The following is a 16,693-nucleotide window of genomic DNA, read 5'->3' on the forward strand; positions in this document are numbered from 1 at the left end:
GGAAAAATCACTGATTTTGCTAAATATTAGGTGTATTTTGATATCAAAGCCATTATCCGTGTGACAAATGTGACTACACTGTCCTCCGCTTCATCTCTTCTCTATTACCTAAAGGTTTAGGACAAGAGAGTGTAGTTTGGGTGATGAAGGAGGTTTAAATGTGTCCCTTCGGTCATACGGTACGCTCTTTAGTTATGAAGGCAAGAGGGCGAATGCTGGCAGCCATTTTTCTTCTTTGTCTTCTTTGACACCTGAGACAAAAGACCCCAATAGAAAGTAGGGAGGGCTGCACCAGGGGAGGTATTCCATGTTATGACTTTCATGGCTCTCTTTGACTATAGTTCATGTAATGACAAAAATGGGTCCTATGCACATTTTGTATTTTCCACAGATGTGAGGCTGCAGGACTGTATTATGGAAGCACAAGGAATCTGATGTAACCGAGAGAAAGACAACCAAACTATAAAAAGGATAAAATACACAAGCATAGGGATAAAGTCATCTGATTTTTGTATTTCTATACTTTATCTAATAATAATGCCTATATAACAAGACAAGTAATATATTAATTAAATTTTAAAATAAATAAATAACTAAACATATATATATATATATATATATATTGTATATATATATATATATATATATATATATACTGTATATATATGTTTAAAATAATGGTTTTCTATTTTAATATATTTTAAAAAATTATTTATTCCCATGATGGAAAAGCTGAATTTTGAATTTTTAGCAGTCATTACTCCAGTCACATCATCCTTTAGAAATAATTTTAGTATACTGATTTGCTGCTCAAGAACCATTTATCATTATTATCAAGGTTGAAAACAGTTGTGCTGCTTAATATTTTTGTGAAAACTATAATGCTGATTTTTAATTTTTAATTTATTTATTTGAAGTAGAAATGTTTTGTAACAATGTAAAAGTTTTTACTGAAAGTCTTTGCTGTCACTTTTGATCAGTTTAATGCAAAAGCGGGTGAATGTAATCTTACTATTATTATATGTTTAGGAGATTGCACATTAATGTGCATGGGTGCAATATTTTGCTTCTTTTTTCTTTTTCTTTTAAAACTATTGGTGTACACAAAACGGCAGAAAGAGAGTTGGAGAGGCCGTGTGTGAACTCACATCAGAGGTCATGTTAGCTTTGTGCTGATGTAAGAGAGTCAGTATGATTGACCTGTGTTTTTGTGCAGTGAAGGAGAGAGTGGTGAGGGTCATTTCCTCTATCAACATCGCTGGATCTCTAGATCCCTCAGGCCATCAGTCTCACTTTCTCCCTCAGGACCACACAGCCCTCTGGAGGGAGGTCACATAGAAACATATTCTCCACTTCTGAAGCTTCATAAATATCTAATACTCAGCGCAGAGTTGGGGAGTAGCTAACTAGAAGTAGTGACAAGACTAACTACATTTATTCAGTAGCTTAGAAACTGTGTAGCTTTTCTAGAAAGAAGCAATTTCTTCCAAAAAATTGTGGTGTAGCATGAGACAATGCTTTATGGCACATTATATGGCATCAGTTATAAGGTTCCATGTATGTAAAGCAGGCTTTTGTCCTGCAAATGTCACTTTGTACTCCATGTATTTAATCTTATTTTTTCAATACAGTGTTAAAATAGAGTGTTTAGGGAAAAAAGAAGAAAGTGTAATGGGAGTAATTGTGACTTTCCTGTGGTATATTACAGAATAAAAGATTTGATTGCTTATTATATTTATGGTAACACTTTAGTATAGGAACCAATTCTCACTATTAACTTGTTGCTTATTAGCATGCCTATTGTTAACATATTGGCATGACCATATTCTACATCCCTAACCCAAAACCTAAACTTAACAACTAACCTTACCTTACTATTAATAAGCAGCAAATTAGGAGTTTACTGAGGCAAAAATCGTAGCTAATGGTGAGAATTGGACCTTAAAATAAAATGTGTAAGCCATATTTATTTTTATATAATTGCTGTATTAGATATTTGTATTGTGTCCTTCCTCTGTATGGCCATTAGAGGGCACTTTACCCATTCATATATCATGAAAACATCAGTGAGAGCCACAGAGGAGCCTTAGAAAGAGCTGAAAGAAACTTCATTAAAACCTTCAAAGGATGAGAGTTGAGATATACCTTCTTATGGCAGATCAACTATGATCAGAATTTGATCAATGATGTACTGAGAACTTGGACTTTAAATCTCATTCAATGAGAATGTAATAAATAAGGGATTAAATATCAATGCTGTCTGATGCAGAGGTCCTTTGGTACTCTGTTCTGGTTGGGACCGTATCTCTAGTCACTCCTCTGTGAGCTCTTGAGTCTCTGCAGGCTTCTACCGACCTGCCCATTAAAATCTCATTAGAAGGAGCGAAGGGAAGGTGGAGAGAGATTCCCTTTGGTGCTCTGTGGGGAGATCTGCTTCACTCTGCATGAGGGCCTCTCTTCTTGCCCTGTGTGCCCAGGATTTCTGCTCTGCTTTGGGGCTTGAGGCGAGCCCCCTCTGAGCCTCTGCCATCTGTGATTTAGGTATCAGTGCTCAGCCACACATACAGGAACTTCAAAACCCTGTCTAATAAGTCCAGCATCTAGTTCATCTAGACATTTGTTCACAGGAAGAGCCATGATTCAGACAGAAGCCTGGGTTTATTTTGCAGTCATGCCAGACTTACTGTACATTATTCTGCTTATTTTACAGAAAATAAATAAATAAATGACATATTCCTTTTTAAAATAATTGAGTGATACGAGCGACATGAGATTAGCACAGCTATAAAAGTTGATTGCCAGGGATGGCCATACAGGGACTGTCTAAATTAAATACTTTGAAAATTAATTAAAAGAATGAATAAATGAATAAATAAACATATTTGATTTCAGTAGATTACAGTTAGATTTTTTTTTTAATTATTGTTATTTTCCAGTGTTACACTTGTTGGAATTTTTCAAACACACAGTTCAAATGATTATATTTACAGTATATATGATTACACACACACACACTCACACACACACAGTCTGGTTTGCTATCCTTGTGGGGACTCTCCATAGGCGTAATGGTTTTTCTACTGTACAGACCGTATATTCTATTGCCCTACACCAACCCTACACCTAAACCTGGGCTACAGCTTTCCTGTAGCTCAAATAGTAGAGCATGGCGCTAGCAACGCCAAGATCATGGGTTCGATTCCCAGGGAAAGCAAGAGCTGATAAAATGTAAAAACTGTTACTTGAATGCAGTGTAAGTCGCTTTGGATAAAAGCGTCTGCTAAATGCATAAATGTAAATGTAAATGTAAACCTACCCCTTACAGGAAACTACAGGCATTTTCAGATAAACATCATTTACTATTTTTAATAATTTTTTTCCCTCGTGGGGACCGCACAATGTCAAAAATGTCAGGTTTTACTATCCTTGTGGGGACATTTGGTCCCCACAATGTAGCATAAACAAGTACACACACACACACACACACACACACACACACACACACAGACACACACACACACATATATACATTTTTTGTGTTTCAGGCAGGCAAATGACCAATTCACAAACAAGCTTAGTACACTGATTATTCAACCAGTTTGGTCAGCAAATTTAATTTGAGTTTGTCGCTTTTTATGAATTCAGGCAATAAAATCTGCTCCAACATAATTACTTTCAGTTTTTTTGTTACTCTGGCTTAATTTTCTGCATTGGATCAATCTGTTGTTGCTGGGTCCTTGTATAAACACTTGTTTAAACAGTGATTAGTCTCACCAGTGTTGAATTAGTTTAGAAACATGCAACCAAGAATAACATATCTCATGCCAATTACAACCAGCCTGTACCTTACTCTATGCCTTATGCCAACGTAAGGCTGAGGTTACATTTATGCAGTGGCAGATGTGGAGAAAACCCACGGTGATTTCTTGACGCACAGCGAGTGATGTGTCGGATTCGTGAGCTGGAATGCCTGCTGTTTAATAAATAGGTCGGTGGGGTCAGGTGTGTTTCTTGCGCTGCTCTTCGGGCGTATCCTTAAGGAGACAAATGTACTGTTAGCCTGCGGAGAGTGATACTGAATTAATACACTGCATTAATGTGTGTCAAAGGCAGAATCTGTAGCTAAGCTGATAGTGTTGTAAATTAGGTCATTTCAGGCTTTGTGCTGCTGAGACGGAGTGCTGGGTAATCTAATAGACGGGTATAAATGGATTTGGATTGATACTAGGGAGTCTTGAGTCTCTGGCGCATAAACCACAATGTTAGGTGTGTTAGCTGGGAAGCACACCCATATGCATATACCATATGCATTTTTACCTATGAGGTATGGAAAAATACACATTTGTGTTGTGCAAGTATGTATATTTGTGAACTTTTCTGTGTTCTTGCATCCTGTGTAGAAATTTGTTTTAACTTTGTAAGCTTGATTCAATCATCAAAACATGCAAAATTCTGGATATCTAAAACATAATTTTGTATTGTGTAATTTCTGTGCTGCGAGTGTCAACAAGTGGAATTGCAACAACAGAGTGCTGCAGGGATGATGTAGCCTATTTTTTGTTAGCATTTTCAGCACAAGTTAGCATTTTAGCACTTCTGGTTCCATTGCCACTGAGTGCGTTTTTTAAAATGATTTTGGTTAAATGACTGAAATTAAAGGTCTGTGGTTAAAACAAGCTAAATATATTTTCATGTTTCATTACTGATGTATTCAAAATACATCATAAATACCTACTTGTGATACTATTAAGCTTTTACTTATCTTGAAAAATGTCATCTTGGCAAACTCATCTACTCACTAGTCCACTTTTTCAACCTTGTTGTGTTATATCACACTCTTGCAAACTATTCATACTCAAACTTTCAGAGAAAATGTTTTTAAAGACTGAAAGACTTGTTGGAAGCTTACTGATGGTGACACTGAAGTAATGTTGCTGCGGTGTAGTTTGTTTATAGCCTATATTTAGCTTCTGATGACTGTATTTAGGCTAGAAATTTTCTAAAAGTTCTCTTCATAGAGAAGATTATCACGGTGAGCTAAATAATTTACTGTTGTTTGTCACAGAGCTTTATATATATATATATATATATACAGTGAGGAAAATAAGTATTTGAACACCCTGCTATTTTGCAAGTTCTCCCACTTAGAAATCATGGAGGGTCTGAAATTGTCATCGAGGTGCATGTCCACTGAGAGAGACATAATCTAAAAAAAAATCCAGAAATCACAATGTATGATTTTTAACTATTTATTTGTATGATACAGCTGCAAATAAGTATTTGAACACCTGAGAAAATCAATGTTAATATTTGGTACAGTAGCCTTTGTTTGCAATTACAGAGGTTTTTCACCAGGTTTGCACACACTGCAGGAGGGATTTTGGCCCACCTCCACACAGATCTTCTCTAGATCAGTCAGGTTTCTGGCCTGTCGCTGAGAAACACGGAGTTTGAGCTCCTCCAAAGATTCTCCATTGGGTTTAGGTCTGAGACTGGCTAGGCCACGCCAGAACCTTGATATGCTTCTTACAGAGCCACCCTTGGTTATCCTGGCTGTGTGCTTCGGGTCATTGTCATGTTGGAAGACCCAGCCTCGACCCATCTTCAATGCTCTAACTGAGGGAAGGAGGTTGTTCCCCAAAATCTCGCAATACATGGCCCCGGTCATCCTCTCCTTAATACAGTGCAGTCGCCTGTCCCATGTGCAGAAAAACACCCCAAAGATGATGCTACCACCCCATGCTTCACAGTAGGGATGGTGTTCTTGGGATGGTACTCATCATTCTTCTTCCTCCAAACACGTTTAGTGGAATTATGACCAAAAGTTCTATTTTGGTCTCATCTGACCACATGACTTTCTCCCATGACTCCTCTGGATCATCCAAATGGTCATTGGCAAACTTAAGTCGGGCCTGGACATGTGCTGGTTTAAGCAGGGGAACCTTCCGTGCCATGCATGATTTCAAACCATGACGCCTTAGTGTATTACCAACAGTAACCTTGGAAACGGTGGTCCCAGCTCTTTTCAGGTCATTGACCAGCTCCTCCCGTGTAGTTCTGGGCTGATTTCTCACCTTTCTTAGGATCATTGAGACCCCACGAGGTGAGATCTTGCATGGAGCCCCAGTCCGAGGGAGATTGACAGTCATGTTTAGCTTCTTCCATTTTCTAATGATTGCTCCAACAGTGGACCTTTTTTCACCAAGCTGCTTGGCAATTTCCCCGTAGCCCTTTCCAGCCTTGTGGAGGTGTACAATTTTGTCTCTAGTGTCTTTGGACAGCTCTTTGGTCTTGGCCATGTTAGTAGTTGGATTCTTACTGATTGTATGGGGTGGACAGGTGTCTTTATGCAGCTAATGACCTCAAACAGGTGCATCTAATTTAGGATAATAAATGGAGTGGAGGTGGACATTTTAAAGGCAGACTAACAGGTCTTTGAGGGTCAGAATTCTAGCTGATAGACAGGTGTTCAAATACTTATTTGCAGCTGTATCATACAAATAAATAGTTAAAAATCATACATTGTGATTTCTGGATTTTTTTTTTAGATTATGTCTCTCACAGTGGACATGCACCCACGATGACAATTTCAGACCCTCCATGATTTCTAAGTGGGAGAACTTGCAAAATAGCAGGGTGTTCAAATACTTATTTTCCTCACTGTATATATAATCTAAAAGCCAATGGAAAAATGCTATTGGGTTTTTGTCTAGGTGTGAACCAGGGTGATGCTAAATTTCAGATAACCAACAAAAATATGCTCTATTATGATGGTTTTTCGAACAGGTTTCTCAAACACTCCCGCCTCTGCCATTGGTCAGACAAACAGATTGTCCTGTCCCAAATGCACACCATTGGTTGAGTCAGTGTTGCTGTGCTGGGATGCTGAAATAAACAGATGAATGTTTGATGTTCAAATCAGTTTACAAATGGCTTATGTGTGACTAATGTAAATGTATGACTAATGTGACTAATGTAAAAATATGAAACGTCTTAAATATGCAAATCTTAACTTTTCAAGCACACAAGTTGAAATGCTGATTGTTTTTCCTGTTATCTCACATTGTGACATATGCATCATATTGACAATAGTGGCAATGTTTGTGTATTTGAGAGAGAAAGTCTGCATGATTTAGAATACTTATGATTACCACATGCTGGGTTTCCCCACCAGGCCCACTACAACATGCCACAAACCCCAGTGCCAACAATTACACACACAAACAAGAAGAGACAGACAGTGAGACACTTTCTCAAGATGTCTGGCATGCTGTTCCCATCCCATCTTGCTCTTTGCTTTTCCCTCTCACCATTTTATTCCAATCTGTCCTCCCCTCTCTCTTTCCCTCCAACGTTACTCGTCCAGCGTCTTTTCCTGCAGTTTCCTCAGCCACCACATGATGTCAGACACATTTCAAACACAGCCAGTTCATATCTCTGAAATGGGGGCTGCAAAAATATATCTGTATCCTGTATAGTCTGTCACATCTGTAGCAATGACACTGTCTAAATCCAACAAGGCGCCATACAGGAAATCAAAGCTTAAATTAGTGCCTTCTTATACTCAGATAGGGCTTTTCATGACTGAAAATAGAAAGACCATCAGTGTCTTGCAGTTGTTCCTGCCACTTCAGCACTAAAAGCGAGAAAAATCCTTTCAAGTATGTAGGCTTTGGCCAAACTCTATCCAGTTAAATGCCTAAATGGTGGAGGGAGAGATTTGGTGTGGAAAAGCCGAAAAAAGGGTTCAGACAAAGGTGTCCACAACTGCAAACTCAAAGCCATTTAACTCCTGAAAAGCTTTAGCAGCTCAGCTGGCCCTTTTCTTTGGGGAAGTTTCAAACCCTCGGTCTAAAACACCTGCTCTAACAAAAGATTATTTTCTTTTTTTTCTCTCTCTCTTTTTTGAATTTTCAGTGTCACAATTAGCTGATTTGCTGCTCGAGAAACATTTCTTATTATAATCAGTGTTGGAAATAGTTGCGCTGCTGAATCATTTTGTGGAAACCATGATGCTTTTTTTAGTCTGTGATGAATAGAAAGTTCAAAAGAACAGTGTTTATTTGAAATAGAAATCCTTTGTAACATTATAAATATTTTTCTGTCACCTTTGATCAATTTAAGGGTTACTTGCTGAATAAAAGTATTAATTTACATTCAAATCTGAACAGTGGTGTACATATACTGTAGGACTTGGTGGGACTACATGTTGATTTATTGTTCTGCTAATCCTGCAAATTAAAGAAAAATATTTATGTTGATTATTTTGTCTTATAATAAAGGGTTGAAGAAGAGGTGTGTTTAATGGGAATTTGAATCATGACTGTGAGCTCTCCACAAGAAGCGAACGCCCATGACCAATATTTATCTTCACAGCAGTTGTTATTGGATGCTAACTCAAAGAATACACTCACGTTGTTGTGTATGTTTGATTAGTTTCACGACACACTAATTATGGAGAGCTCTCTGCAATAATGAAAACTTAATTTCATAAGGTTACCATTATACCTAATAATGACCACATTAATGCTAATTATGCACCCACTGATTCTCTGAACCACTGCAATCAGACTGTGGGCTTCACACAGACGGAAAGACAAACACACAGTAGTTACTGTATGTCACGCCTTTGACACTGCTTATTTTGTTGATTTACAAGCAGCGTCGTTTGACTATAGCCGTCCTACACTCCAAATCTACAAACACACACATGCTGTATGAACCCCATGCTTTCATGTACTGTAAGGCATTCACTCACGATGCTTGAGAGGATTTGCTTATGTTCCTCTGCATAATTCCATGTAAAGCTCATTTTCGCTGTGTATATCCTCTCTCCTTCTATTATTGAGGACAATGGGCTTGTGAGCGGCTCTCTTATGGACGCACTCATCTCACTGAGCCTCATTTGAACAGGTTATTGATCGGCTTCGCAGAACTGGATTTGGAGTGAACTAGACTTCTTTGAAAGTGACATGGGAGAGCTTGGACTGCTCAGAGGACGTGGAAAGCAGAGAAGCAAGGGTGTTTTCAAATGTATTGTATTGGTAAAAACTTCTATTTGGGTTTGATAAAGATGTTAATGCTAAAGGTGATTGTAATTCCTTCACTTTTAAAATACAGCTTACTATGTAAAAGGGGACTTTTTTGTCAGCCGAACCCCTTTGACCTAAAATATTTATGTATTTGAGTTAATATTTTAATCATTTAAAAACACATTTGCATATTCACGATTCTCTGATGTTGGTTAATAGTCACAGCATGCAGATAAACAAATAAGATATTTACTCTGTGTTTTGTTGTTTTTATTTTAGAATATTTTTTTTTTTCTTTTTTTTTAAAGCTTTTCATCAGCTCTTATGAACCCCAGTTTTATGAAACCTGTTGGTGTTGCTTTAAAAAAAAAACATTTCACGTGGTGACTTTGGCTCAACCAATGGTGTGCGTTTAGAGCCGGACCACTTATTTGGTCATTATTACATTGTTTCATGTGGTGCCGCAAGTTTTTCAGCAGTTATACATATTTAACATTTAAATGCAGATGTGATTATATATTTGATAAGACATCATGGGATTATCATGTAGTTATGATGGAGAAGCTGTTTCCAATGAACCGCTATTCACAGTGGATAATGGAGCATCACTTCCTGCGTTATGACAAATCAAGCTGGTGGCAACATGACTTTTTATTCGCACATCTTTTTGTATGGTGTTAACAACTGTTTGTTTTTTTTTCAGCCTGTGCTTCAGCAGTTGTCTATTTGTGAGAAAATTCTTGATCTTTCATGTATTTCGCTCTATGTTTCTCAGTTGGGAAGTATTAGTTGTTTTGCATGCCATTGCAGGTCGAACCCAGACCTGAACTTTTTAATTATTACAGGCTTTAAAATGGTCACTTTTGATGAAAATTTGAGAAAAGTGATGTTCAATGAGATACTCTGAAGGTAATAATGTTGAGAGTAGTTTAATATTTTATTTTCTCCATCTCTTTTTCAGCTTCTATCGTGCTGCAGAAGTGGTGGTGCCAAATGCACCCATGTTTGGATGGCGAGGAGTGTAAAGTTCTTCCAGACCTTACTGGTTGGTCCTGCAGCACTGGTAACAAAGTCAAAACCACCAAGGTGAGTGGGCTAAGTAAAAGCGAGTTGCATTTTGCTGACGTGGTTTATTTGGAAATAAGGACCACACTGATTAACGCCTGGTTGAAATCTGACAAATGCTATATTTAAGTCCAAGAGAGCCAGGTTGGCACAGAAACTGTCTTCTGCCCATGGGAAGAGAACCTTTTTGTTGCCATAAAAGTACCTTTTAAACAGACTTTTCTAAGAACTACTATATATGCCATCAAAACACTCCCCAGGAGTATTCTCTAAGGGCGTTTCTTTGAGGACCGCTTCTCCCAATGCCTTTTTCTCAGGCAAACCATTCTTCAGAGCAACATTTTGTTGAGGCCTTACTTTTATAAGACGGTTCTCTGAAGCTCCTGAGAGTACAAGAAGGGCTATGTTATGAGATAAAATTGTCATACATAGGGTTTTGTAAAACAATTAAACACACCTCTTCAAATGTTAACTTGTTTTATAGGCACATTACTGCAGGGACACAGTTCTTTTTTTTTTTTTTTTGAAATTGGTGCTACAGTACATCCCTACAGTATGTTATAGGCAGACGCATCACTCAAACTTTCTAAAAGAGACTTATTAAAGAATAAGCAAGGCTTGAAGACATATAAAATTTCAGAGTAACTCCACAGAGTGAATAAATCCCCAAGGACTTGGGGTTTCAAAGTTTCAAAGTCCGAAGGAGAATTTTCAAAAGTCGAGCCTAGACAAACATGCAGAGACAACATTGTTGGTCCATGCTAGCTTTGATTTGAAAAAGGCATAAAAGCGAACAGGAAAATGGACTCATTTGCAATTACAAATGTACATTTTGTGCATCAGCTCACCTGGGTTAATGCCTCAAAATGTCAGTATTCAAGCTAAAAATAAGATAATATTGCTGAGATTAGGTTTCCATACAGAAAGAAAGTTTTTAAAACTGTCTTTCTGTATGGAAAGAAAGTTGAATGAGGTAAACGCTTACCTCATAAATCAAAATAAAGATTAGAAATGAGACTTTGAGACGTGAGATTTGCTTCTTTTTGTTTGGTGAACTGCTGTTTCATGCGGTTGTGACATACAGGTGACATAACGGTGTGTGAGAACACAACTGCCATAAGAATAATTGCTCAGAGTTATAAAGTAACAGGAGAACATCTGTTGTGTTCATTAAAATGCATTATGGCTATGAGCTCCGCTGAGGCTTTCAAATTAAGAGTCCTAATTAAATTGGTAAGAGGGAGAGATGAGAAATGAATGACGGCTCTGGGTTTTCATTCAGGATTAATGACTGTTTATTGAAGTCCATTATTGGCAAAGTTGACTGTCAGTGGGCTAAGCCCCGCCTTCTGCCTCCACAGGAGCCAATGGGCTGTAGTGAGTCACAGATGGGAGGCGGGAGCGTGTGTCTTACTCCAGTGAGCATTAATTCTGTATTTAATAGCAGTGGAAATGGAACAGTAACCAGCAGGCTTCAGCGCACATGTCACAGGAGACTGTGGCGATGAGCCAGGATACATATTGTATTCTCTCTCTGTCTCTTTCCATCTGCTTTCTTATACCTTTACATTCTCCTCCTGTACCATCCGCTTAATATCTGTCCTTTATGTTTTTATTATCCTTCTCCACTGCCTGCCTTTCAGCTGTACAGCTGCCATACAGCTTAATGTCTCCTTCCAAGGCTAAAGCATCTGAGTGCACACTATCTAAAATAGTATACATGTTTTTAAAATCATTTTAAAATAATAGAATTTGTTTAATAATGTTAATAATGTTTTAAAAAACTTAAAATGTTTAAATAATAATTTTATACGTTTAACCAAGGAACAAAATTGTATGCTGTAATTTTTTTCTTGCCCCATTGACAAGTATTTATGGTAGCACATTATTTTAAGGATAATTTCTCACTATTAACTAGTTACTTATGAGCCATGCACATTACTAGCATATTGGCTGTTTATTAGTACTAATAAAGCACATATTAATGCCTTATTCTGCATGACCATATTTTAGATCACTTAATCCGTCCCCATACTTAAACTTAACAACTACCTTACTGTTAATAAGCAGCAAATTAGTTGTTTATTGAGGCAAAAGTTGTTGTTAATAGTTAGTTGAGAGTAGTGAGAATTGGTCCCCAAACTAAAGTGTGACCATGTTTATTAAGCATAAAATTATTTTGAGCATAAATGTAATGTAATATAAGGAGATTCATGTTTAAAACAAGAAAAACTAACTTAATTCAAGATATATTCTCTTAAAACAAGCGTGCACACTTCACTCTTCTCTCTATCTGCGATTTACATGCAACAAAAATATTTTTATATATAATTTATATAAAATAGTAATGTAATTATTTATATAATACAACAATATAATATACTATAGAGTTTTCTTATATAGTATATGTATTAACCATAACATATAAGGACATTCTCTGAAAAAAAAAAAAAAAAAAAAAAAAAATATATATATATATATATATATATATGTTTTTATGTGTTTTTTAAAGATATATTACTGAAAAAGACAAAAATATTAATTAAACATTTCAATGCACACCTTGCCATTCTAGTGATTTTCTAATATGTTAATCCTACCTCACTTTTTATTCATAGGTCACTCGATAGCAAGAACATGGCTGCCGTACCAAGAAGCCCAAGACTCCTTACCAACTTCTAATGGAAAAGAAGACCCTCTTGTTTAAGACACTGACATTACAGAGGATTCCGTACATGTGAAAGATGGACAAACTCACTGTAGGCTATGGCTACCTTGCTTCGACAGAAGATATGAGGATAGACAAGGATCTCTGTATAAACCTGAGGTTCGACTGAAGATGCTGGACACACAGGTGCTCCTGTGAGAGACTGCATTTGTCAGCTGAAAGTGACTTTATGGATTTCAACCGGCTTTCTTGTGTGTGTGTGTGTATGTGTGTGCATGTGTGAGACAGATAGTAGGACTTGGGACTTGTAGGACAAACTGTGGACAGTTCAGACCTGTCTTGGAGCTTGGTGTCTGTATGTAAGTGTGTGTTAGTCAGGTTGATGATGATGAGACAGTAGTTGAACGCTGTTTATCCACTTTCCAGCACACAGCAAACTTTACATTCATGTGTAGGGTGGGGATTGCTTTGAATGTGTGAGTCACAAGTTATCAATTTGCTCTTTTGTGTCAAATGTTTCCTTTAAGTCATTTTGCACTTCTAATTAGGGTTGCTGAATAGGATCATAACAACAAATAAAAAATTCATGGGCGACTTTTTTGCACTAGATAAGATCATATGGAGACATTTTCTGTTTTCTAGTCTTTTACTGTCCGTGTAAGATGGAATTCAAGAGAGAAACATTTATTAAGCTTCCTTCCACAAACGCGCAAAGTAGAAATGCAAGTGATGTAGTTATCAGTAAAACAATGGTAAACTGCAGTAAAATACAGCTCTTCCTTGCTGTAAAATGTTACGTAATGTGAGCTTTACAGATGCAATCCCCTTCAAAAAACTTTTAAAACTGACAGCTGGCTAAAAACATCTATGTTACTCTGTAAAAAGATCCACAAACCACTTAAAGGTGCACTAAGTAAATTTTTTTACTAGGTTTAAAACCTAAATAAATGAGATAAATGTTTAAAATGCTGATTACTTAAAAAATAAAAGCGGTTTTATTCTACAAATAGCACATTGGACCATGATGCTTTGATCACATGACTTGCCAAATACAACACAACAAATACAATGGCAACCCATATTACCAGACACTGTTGGTTTCAGAATAAATTAATATGAGGGTGCCGAATGCAAACTTTTACAGTACATCCACGCCACTAGGTGTCAGTATGAAATTTAAGTGATCTGTAAGTGAAACATAACCAGAAAGTTACTTGGTGCACTTTTAAACAAGGAAATACAGTATCTTGTTTTTAACATTCTGCTCTCTGGTTTAACTGTGAAGCTCTCAAAAGTACTCTGTGAAGTTCTGAAAACAGGCTAGCAATGTGCCGACTGAGATAATGAACATGTTTAAAGATAAGCGCCAATGTGAAGAGGCATAACTCATGCCCAATACTGCAAAGAAATAAAGTTTGAAATAGACTCAGCTCCACCATTCATCACTGGTTTTCTAATCTCAATGTGTTCCTCCACAGACTCTAACCTAACTTAAACTTGAATTCTGAACTCTAATCGGCCTTTTTGTTCGCTCTTGCTGAGCATTACCTTTTCCAGGGTTGGATCGAACTTGCAGAAAGATGCTGTCCATTGTGTCTTTATCTCTGTATGTCTTTCTCAAGGCTCTGGTGGCTTGTGAAGTGTCGAATGAGGTTTTCTCTCTTCAAGACAGCCCTGTACGCTAGGCTCGCCTTGGGCCTGCCCAGACGTCTGCAGGCTTCAAAGCCCCTTCAGACTCCAACCGTCTGCTTTGTGAGCTGTGATGAATGTATCAGAACCACTGTGATTCTAGTGTTGAGCCTTGGGAGCTAGGGTCGAGTGCCATCTCGAATTCTCATTACTGAAGCCCAGGATACCGCCAGGCCTCTCCTGGGATGGTCCGGGTGTATTTTTAGGTCTGCTGCTATTGGGAAAAGCTTATCCTGTTCTCGTTTCAAGTGGTCAACTGGAAGTGCACAAATGATGACTGAACATATTCTCAATTTTTTTTTTGTTTTCTGCAAAGGTGTGTATGTTTGTGTCTGCCTGCATATGTTTATCTACAGATCCATCTAAAAAGGCTTTGTTGCGTCGGGATGTTCTCCCGGGAAGCAGAAAGCCGCTAAATCCTGATGTGGACACGGAAGGAAGCCTCTTCGCTTGTCGTCCCGAGAGGCTGCCGTGCTCTGAGGATGAACCTGATACGTAGTCTGACCCAACATCACTTTTGGTTGAAGAATCAATATTTGAAGACAATTTCTGCACCACTCCCTAGTGGCCGCGGCCTGTTGTTGCAGATCCGGCCTGTCGCCAGGAGAAGAAAAATGAGACGAGAATTGCCAGTAGGTCAGTGATATTTCAAAGCACAGCTGCACCGCATTTGTAGACGTTTTCGAGTGGTATTGGCAGAACAAATGCACATGCGAGTCTATGATACTCAAATGATGTATATATATATATACATCCACTGTTTTCTATACCTCTAAGTGCTTTAAACAGCCTGGGAGGAGACGTGCCGTGCATGACCCACAATTTCGATTGGCAAATCGATGTTCTGCTCTGCCGGGCGACTTGAACCTCTCGTCAAAATAAAGCAAAAGAGAACAGCCAATGAGTGTAAGATTGCAGGCAGATTTCATAAGTGAGTTTACTGTTTGTACTCAAATCTCTCCACATCCCAGAAGCCCACTTAAACACTGGCTCGCTCCATGGGGTGTCGCGTACCCAGCATTCTCCTCAGCAATGAAAAGAAACAAAACCTAAAGCAAAGATAAACATAAGCAGTGCTGTTTCTACTCGGGCTGTCATCCGTTGTCGAGTTTAATTCACATTCACTCGGAGTGAATGTTTCTTACGGCTGTGTTTGTGCAGAAAGTGAATTGAAACCTTGATATAAACAACAGATTATTATGTGCTATGAGGGAGCCGTTGTAAACACCAGGACTGGGGAATGTTTATTACAGAACTGAGCACACATGCTGAATCGTCCCCGAACTCGGAATGAATTTGAATGACATTCCCTTCATATCCAGTTCTCAAGAATTCTCCACTGGCACCGCTGTCACAATACAATTTGTCAAAGTGCTACAAAGCATAAATAATCTATGATGTAAAATGCTTAGATTGAATAATTTATGGATACTAGACTATGAAATAATGAAAAGTAAGTATGAAAAGCAAATGACATCTCATCTGGTCTTTGAATTAGAGTGATGTGTTGCTTGCTTTGACAGCTGAAATTAATTACTGCATATGACAACCAGCTACAAAGAATTATTGCTGTTCCGGGCATTAGCAAGGAGACGTAAAACTTGGATTTTGAGGACACATGGGAAGGTTTTTCAAAGATAAATGACATTGCAGTTCGGTCTGAAGGCATCGGTTTCTGGTGTATGTAATAAAGCTTTTGAATATTTTAAAGATGTTCTAGATAAGAGTTATCCCAGGTTAACTAAGGCTAATCATGACAAGAAAAGCAAACTCAGTCTCAGTCTATTTCCAACATTTAAATTTAGGTGTTAATATGAAATTAGTCATGTTAGGGGTGATTTAACCACAACGTGATTTCCATAAAATTGTGAGGCACAGGGCAGTGGAATGGGAAAAAAGGCAAGGTCTAGAGATGTGTGTTTTTTACGGTGCCCGCGAGGTGACATGGTCGGTTCACTTAGTTTTGTTGTGGTCACGAGATATTAATTCGTGGGAACGTCATATTAACTTGTGGGAATGTGATATTATGTCGTGGCCACGAGGTCATTTTGTCGAATTAACGACATCCTTATGTATATATATACTAAGTGAACCGACCATGTCACCTCGCGGGCACCATAGTTTTTTTTTAAAAAAAGTTGAACTTCCATGTTTTTAGAATGATACGTCATGCATGAGAGGCTGCAAAAAACATGAGGCACAAGTGCACTATGTCAATTTAGCACATATTTACATAGAA

At 37.9% G+C, this 16,693-nt stretch overlaps 1 protein-coding gene across 6 annotated transcripts in view; it reads left to right on the forward strand.

Annotated features, from left to right (window-relative positions):
* tafa4b (TAFA chemokine like family member 4b) overlaps window positions 1–14,180 on the forward strand; it is a 42,166-nt gene extending 27,986 nt beyond the window's left edge. For all 6 annotated transcript variants that reach the window (XM_058792078.1, XM_058792077.1, XM_058792076.1 and 3 more), the window contains exons 5-6: window positions 9,994–10,118; window positions 12,716–14,180. In XM_058792078.1, the coding sequence (XP_058648061.1) occupies window positions 9,994–10,118; window positions 12,716–12,727 (137 nt within the window). In that variant the 3' untranslated portion in view covers window positions 12,728–14,180. The remainder of the gene's footprint in view (window positions 1–9,993; window positions 10,119–12,715) is intronic.
* Window positions 14,181–16,693: the final 2,513 nt, after the last annotated feature.

This window comes from Onychostoma macrolepis, chromosome 11 (genome assembly GCF_012432095.1).
Source record: "Onychostoma macrolepis isolate SWU-2019 chromosome 11, ASM1243209v1, whole genome shotgun sequence".
Taxonomy (NCBI): Eukaryota; Metazoa; Chordata; class Actinopteri; order Cypriniformes; family Cyprinidae; genus Onychostoma; species Onychostoma macrolepis.